The following is a 7,443-nucleotide window of genomic DNA, read 5'->3' on the forward strand; positions in this document are numbered from 1 at the left end:
AATATTTAAGTTACGAGTTTGACATGCATTTAAGAAAATGTGGAATACTTTCATAATTGACAACGTCAGGAACACCACAAAGCAATGGTGTGTCCGAACGTCGTAATCTAACTCACTTAGATATGATTCGATCTATGATGTCTCTAACAGATTTGGTGTTATCGTTTTGGGGTTATGCATTAGAGACAACCACATTCACTTTAAATAGGGCATCATATAAATCCTTTGAAACGACACCGTATGAATTGTGGTACGGTAAGAAGACTAAGTTGCCGTTCCTTAAAATTTGGGGCTACAAAGATTATGTAAAGAAGTTACAACCTAACAAGCTTAAACCCAAAGAGGAAATGTGTGTTTTCATAGGATACGCTAAAGAAATAATTGGGTATACCTTCTATCATAGATCCGAAGGCAAAGTTTTCGTTGCAAAGAATGGATCCTTTCTGAAAAAGGAGTTTCTCTCGAAAGACGTGACTGGGAGGAAAGTAGAACTCGATGAGGTTGGTGAACCTTCTCTCGAATTTGCAAGTAGCGCAGCACCGGAAGATGTTCCAATGCCGCATCCACCAACAAGAGAGCAAGCTAATGATAATGATCATGAAACTTTGAACGACGTTGCTACTGGACCTCGTAGGTCGACAAGGGTTCGTACCACTCCTGATTGGTATGACCCTGTCTTGAATGTTATGTTGGTGGACAACATTGACAATCCTACGACGTCATCCAAAATGAGATCCATGTACGAAAACCAAGTCTGGACTTTGGTGGAGTTACCTTACGGCCGCAAGGCTACCGAGAACAAATGGATTTTCAAAAAGAAAACAAACACCGACGAAAACATAATCATCTATAAGGCTTGACTTGTCGCGAAAGGGTTCCGGTAAATTCAAGGAGTTGACTACGATGACACTTTCTCACCGGTAGCGAAGCTAAAATTTGTGAGGATTCTGTTAGCAATTGCTGCATTTTTTGATTATGAAATTTGGCAGACGAATATCGAAACATCGTTCATTAATAGAGACATTGAGAAAGAGTTGTATATGATACAACCAAAGGGTTTTGTCAAGCTAACAAAGAAAGCAAGGTTCAGGGTTGCATTTATGGATTGAAGCAAGCATCTCGGAATTGAAACCAACATTTTGATAAGGTAATCAAAAAATTTGGATTTAGATAAACTTATGGAGAAGGTTGTATTTACAAGAAATGGAGTGGGAGCTATATAGAATTCCTTCTTGGCTCCACATAAAACAACAAGCCAAAATATATTGGAAGTTTGATAACATCATGCATTTACGATAATGGTATTACTAAAAAAATATGCATATCAAAGCTAACGGATCTAATGAGCCTAGATGGCTCTATACTACTAAGTACTAACTCCTTGTTACATCAACTCTTGCCGAACGACGGAAGCACTTCGTACTTTATTATTAGGTAAGGTATAGGTGTTAACGCTCTGGGAAAACGCTTGGGCCTCTCCTCGTTGCTCCCGCCGCGACGGGAGAGGAACCCTAGCCTCTCCTCGCCGCCGCCCGACGGTGCTGTTGGCCAAAGGCCGAGCATGGGCACTCCCTCTCCCTCGCATGGTGGGCTCGATGCGAGCCGAATTCGCTAGACTAGGGCACCGCGCAGGCAAGGGTCCTGTGGCACGGTTGTTGCGGCAACAACATGCATACCCGTGGCGGCGGGGAGAGCTTGTGGCGGCGGCGATCCTGGTCTCCAGGGTCGGCGGTGGCTGCGAGCGTCGCGGATGGCGGGCTCTCGAACACGCTGTCTGGCACGGGAACGGCCTGGCCGTCTAGAGGTGGCAATGGCGAGGTCAGGACGGATGACATGTCGTGGCCGGCGGCGCCAGGAGCTCCCTGTGCTAGCGGCGGCGTGGGACCGATCTGGGCCCGATCTAGGTCTAGATGGCCTTGGTCGTCTGCGAGCTGGGTGCATTGTGCATGGTTTAGAACCTATGCATCGTGCGTGTCTTCGTCTAGGGACACACATGAGCAGCTCCGTGCCTCTAGAGGCCGCGTGTGGCATCGCTAGTCTTTGGCAACCCGACGGTTCAGCCCTTCCCCGACTGTCGGCTAGTGGCGTGGGAGCTACTAGCGCTACCATGAATAAAGGTGGATGTCTTAGGATTCTAACTCGTTCCAAGATGAAGATTAGCCGGAGGCCTATCACCATGTATATGGCTGAAGTGTCGTGTTTCGGAAGGCTCTGTCGCCGAGCTTTACTAGGCGCATCATGCCTTGAGTTTACTGGTTCGGAAGGGATTCTGTCGTGCACACCCGTGTTTTTCTTTGACCGTTTGGTTTCAGAGGGTGTGCTTCAAAACTCTGTTGGTTATTAATATCATGGGGCACATTCTCGTTCCATGGTGTTGGGACTTAGAATGTTATGAAAGCCGAAATCTGAGGACTAGCAATGATGGCTCGAGTATGGGCGGGAATGAGGAATTGGCTTGGTGATTCGTGACTTGGAGCAGCGGCTTGCTAGTCACGACTCCACACGAGAAGTTCATAGTATTATCTTTTAGGGTGAAAATGCAAGGTCTGATCTTAATTGGTTATGTGCAATGTCCTTGTTGAATGCATTGTTTTGAGCGAAGACTTTCTTCAGAGTGAAAACCTAAGATCTAAGATTTATGATTAGACGACAACAACACTCTTGCACTGTTCCCATGTTGGAGGTGTCGCTTTTGAAGAAGCTAGATTTCTGGTACTATTTTGGTGGTGTTAGTACTCCTATTTCAAGAAATAAATCACTGTAGCGGGACTTTCATTTTGTAATTTTTTTCTTAGCTGGGTGCATCTATAATGCTACTAGGACAATGTGTTGTTGTAGAGGATAGATGTAATTTATCGCCGCAATATTAATGTATGCTCTTTGTCGAGACTAAATCTATTGCCGAAGGAAAGTATTACATATGCTAAGTCTTTGTTACTATGGACTTCCCGATAATAAGCTTCGGACGGTTCACAGATTTAGATCCGCTAATCTGCTTTTGAAGTGCCTTCTCCAGCTCCGGTTTGTCACCGCAACTCTTCAAGACAAGTTCATTCAGTTTCTCCAAGGACAACACACTGGACAGACCCTCCTCGCGGTCATGTAAGTTATTGCATTTCGTTACCTGAAGGTTCTCGAGCAGGGGCAACGCGCCATCCTCGATTGTTATGGTGCTGACGTTCTCCAAGCCTTCAATGTAAAGCAGATTGAGCTTTTGAAATGTATCTTTGCCGAATCGTAAAGATTCCTCTGCGAAGGACTCCTCCCAGAGTGCAAGAAGAGTAAGGTTGAGCAGGTTCCCAATCACCTCAATGTCACCCCGCTTCAGTTGTGTCTGAATTAGCTTTACCTTGGCTAGATCATTGAGGGATATCAGCCAGCTAGGGAGGCTGCTTAGACGACCGGACAAGTTCAATGCAGTGAGATGCTTTGGTGGTGTCTTCACGTCTTTCAGAAATTCAAGTGACTCAGAGCGCACCTCAAGTCGTTCCAGACGAACAAGACTTGCTACTGAGCTGCATAAATCCTTCTTTACATCTTCATTTGCATCTACATCGACTCCTAATTCCCGCAAGTTAGTCAGCTTCCCCAGGTTGCTTGCCACTTTGCTTCCTTGTGTAATGTGCACCATCCCTAGAGATTGTAAGTTCCTTAGCTTCTCAATCCTCTTAGGAGCTGCCACAGTACTAAACTCGCCGATGGAACTTGAAGATGGAGAGGCACCACGCCACCAGGAAACCATGTCTGTCAAGGGTTTAAATAGGTTGCTGGTATATCTGCCTGCACCATTGTTCTTCCTCGTCTTGTCCACCAAGTCGTTGGCAAAGTTGATGCCACAAACAAGGTACCGTAGCTTCTCCAGCTTGGTGATACCGGCCGGGAGCTGTGTCACCTTTGTGTCTTGAACATCTAATGTCTCAAGGTACCTGAGGTTTTCAAGAGATGAAGGAAGTCTTGAAATACTTGTGTTTCGCAGACCAAGGTACCTTAGATGAAGCAATTCCCCAATGTACTTGAGATCATCATTCCCTAGCTCAACTGTATCTTCCAAGTCAAGAACTCTCAACAATCGCAGTTTAGAGGAGATAAGGGACGGAGGGCATTTTCCAAAAATTGTCAATGACCGTACTTGTGACAAGTTTATGCTTACCATCTTCTCCTCATCCCTCTTCCATTTTGTCACCGCCAAGTGGCGTATCTTACTTTGTGGTGCCTCATTGTAATGCTTATCCACAATGAAGAGTTGGTTTTCCTCAATAGACTTGGACATGATTATTTGGAGCACCACGCCATGAATGCGGCAACGTTCTACCGCCATGCTATCCCTAGCCTTCTCCGAAGGCTGGATCATACTTCTATTGATGAGCTCATTGTAGTATCTCCATCCGACTTCCTCGATGCTCATGTCACGTGGCTTTGTTATATAGCCTTCTGCCATCCACCGACGCAGTAAGCGGGTGAACCTGATCTCGTGATTTTCCGGGAAGATACTCAGGTACAAGAAGCAAGACTTGAGATGATATGGTAATCCATCGTAGCTAGAGGTAATTACTCTTTTTATATCTCGATCGGACTCTAGCTCTGACCCAATGTGCTTTCGCAAATTCATCCATTCCCTACTTGTTTTGGGCCTGCTAGCCAATAGACCTCCTATGGTGTCTATGGCAAGTGGAAGGCCCCGACATCGCCTCAAGATAAGATCGGCTTGGTCCGACATATCATTCGTCATTTCATGGCCATCGTTCTTGTAAACCTTGATACAAACAAATCAACGAAAAATAAGAAACTAGGAGCACAAAATAATAAAGTGAAAAACCGAAGTACTAGCCGGCTAACGGTAAGAAAACACTATCCAACCAGAATAACAAATCTATGATTCGTATCAATGTGGAAGGTGTGAATGTTACCCAGGGTTCTGTTTCTCCACCGGTATACCCGGTATCTTGTCGGTAATCGTTTTTTTCCGGCACCAACCATACAATTATAACCAAATAAATTGAAGTAATTTTGATAAATGTAAGACCAATTTTTAAACTCTTTTAAATAATTTTGAACAGCATTTTGATCAGTATTACTGGTTTCCGTTAATGAGAAAAAAACCTTGATGTTTTCTCAACTAATAAATTGCATTAACTTTGTACCATCCATTCTTTAGTTGGCAGGCAAATTCTTATATTCTATTTCTACTATATTCTGAATGTTGTTCTTTGTATGACGAAAGTTGAGTAATTTATGCTTGTTCCGTGATGTTCAACTCATTGAACTAGTTGGCAAATGATTTGCGAAAAGGCCAATCCTTTTAAGGTCTTGTTTGCTACCGGAGTTTTTATGGTGATAGTGGGGATAATTCCCACAAAAATTTGAATCCCCACTCGTTTCTAAAACAATATTTGGTACTAGAGTATTGAGCGAGTTTAATCCCCGTTTATCCCCACTTTTTTTCTAAATTTTAGTGTATTTTTCTCAATCCTCAATACTCTACTCCTACCTAGTGAATTATGGATGGGGTTTTGTGAGATTGGGTGACGATAGCGGTTCACGCAATACTCTAGAGTATTACCCCTACTAATCCCCACAAAATCTAAAACAAAGTTAACCATGTCGTAATAATTTGTTCGTGTAATGCAAAAAAAATGTAATAATTAGGCTGGGAAAATCTTACTTTTTAGAGGACTTCACAAATTTGTTCAAAACATATCCGTCATGTTGGTTGTGACAATTTGTTTCATGGAACGCAGAAACGTAAACAATATTTGGATCTACTAGAGTACTAGTATAAATTTGAAGATACTTGTATGGAAATTGGAAATCAGTACCAAATCGACGACTGCGAAAAAAAAATCGACCAAGATTCCAAGAGTGGTAAGCAAATAACGCACCTTTTGACGGAGCAGTTTCCGGGCCTCATCGAGTTTGAGAGGTTTGAGCTTGTACTTGTACTTCTCCCCCGCGCACAGAAGGGCGACGTCCTCTCGCCGTGTCGTGACGACGAGCCGGCTGCTGCCCGCGCCCTTGGCGCCGAGACAACTGGATATGAGCTCCCACTCCTCTTGCGAGGACACGTCGTCCACCACGACGAGGCAGCGCTTCTTCCCTAGCCACGCCCGGAGGCCATGGCCGTCTTCCACGCCGAGCTGCTTCCTAACCCGCCGCTCGAGCTCATCGGTGCAGTCGAGCGGGTGCGACACGGTGACCCAGGCGCGGCCGTCGAAGCCGTCGATGAGGTCCCTGTCGTTATACAGCATCCTCACCAGGGACGACTTGCCCATCCCGCCCATGCCCCACACCGACACGACACTCGCACTTTGTTCTCGGACCAGATCAGCCAGCTGCTTCGTCTCGTTGTCCCGCTTGATGTCCTGGTGCTCCTCCCCCGCCGCGAGCTGGTATTCTTCGTCGGCGTTCCCGTGTCTGTGCTCCTCCACGGCAGTCAGACCATGGTCGGCGACGATGACGTACCGCGGGTTGCCCTGGTTGAGCTCCACGACGCCGTCGGCGGCGGCGGCGAAGACGTTGTACCGCTGGTTGCGCTCCACGGCGATGCTGGCGTCGGCGGCGAAGACGTTGTACCTCTGGTTGCGCTGGTTGAGCTCCTCTAGGCTGGCCTTGAGGAGCCGGATCCGGTCGGCGACGCGGTGGCGGGCGGCGAGGTCGGGCCCCCCACACTGGAGCCAGCTCCCGCGGGAGGCGTGCATGGTCATGGTGAAGTCGAGGAGGCAGTCCTCGAGGTCGCATGCGAGGTCGCGCACCTGCTTTACGCACGTCCTCACCGTGTCCTTGTAGCACCCACCGTCCGAGCACGCGGCGGAGGACTGCACCCGTAGGAAGGACTGCATCATCTGCAGCTCGCTGCGGATGAACTCCACCTCCCTCGGGACGCCCAGCAGCAGAGCCGCCTCGTCGGCCATGGCCGTCCCCACGCTGCCCAGCACGCCGTCGAGGACCGTCCTGGTCAGGCTCACCGCCGTCGCCTCCATCTCTCTCTTTCCCCCTCTGTATATCTCTCTCCCCCTCTCTAGATCTCTCTGTCTGAAATGGATCTCTCTCAGTTTGCGATTTGGTATACTAGATGCCCGTGGTGCATGGACTTATATATGCAAGCAAGCAAAGTCATCTTACACAACCTCGATGGGCCACTGGTCAGTCAACGGCGAGCCAGCTTCACAAAAATAGAAGAGTGCATGGCGTCTAGTGCATGCTTGCCCGAGTGCATGGACATTCAGCGTGCAAGCCATCGGTCGACGCGTGATTGCGTGATACTGCCAAGCAAAACGAGTCTTCCCGTCCGTCGCTATGTATTTTATTTTGCGAAAATTCCGCCAAATCATGAGCAAGCGCAACAGTATAAACAGGAATACAAATTACAACTAGATTCTTTATCACCTAGCAATGACTACATACAATAGCACGAGCTAAAGACACGGCGCTTCCTCGCGCCTCCAT

The 7,443-nt window shown here is 47.1% G+C and overlaps 1 protein-coding gene across 1 annotated transcript; it reads right to left on the reverse strand.

Annotated features, from left to right (window-relative positions):
* Positions 1-2,866: 2,866 nt before the first annotated feature.
* Positions 2,867-7,047, reverse strand: LOC127302442 (disease resistance protein Pik-2). Its single transcript, XM_051332912.1, has 2 exons — positions 5,880-7,047; positions 2,867-4,753 (listed from the first exon to the last, which is right to left on the reverse strand). Exons 1-2 carry the CDS (start codon positions 6,975-6,977, stop codon positions 2,924-2,926), a joined length of 2,928 nt encoding a protein of 975 aa, XP_051188872.1. The 5' UTR covers positions 6,978-7,047; the 3' UTR covers positions 2,867-2,923.
* Positions 7,048-7,443: the final 396 nt, after the last annotated feature.

Source organism: Lolium perenne, chromosome 5, assembly GCF_019359855.2.
Source record: "Lolium perenne isolate Kyuss_39 chromosome 5, Kyuss_2.0, whole genome shotgun sequence".
Classification (NCBI taxonomy): Eukaryota; Viridiplantae; Streptophyta; class Magnoliopsida; order Poales; family Poaceae; genus Lolium; species Lolium perenne.

Coding starts and splice junctions, on each gene's coding strand:
- LOC127302442 (XM_051332912.1), bottom strand. CDS start 6,977: ATGGAGGCGACGGCGGTGAGCCTGACCAGGACGGTCCTCGACGGCGTG. Junction 4,754..5,879: donor GGAAACTGCTCCGTCAAAAG/GTGCGTTATTTG, acceptor GTTTGTATCAAG/GTTTACAAGAACGATGGCCA.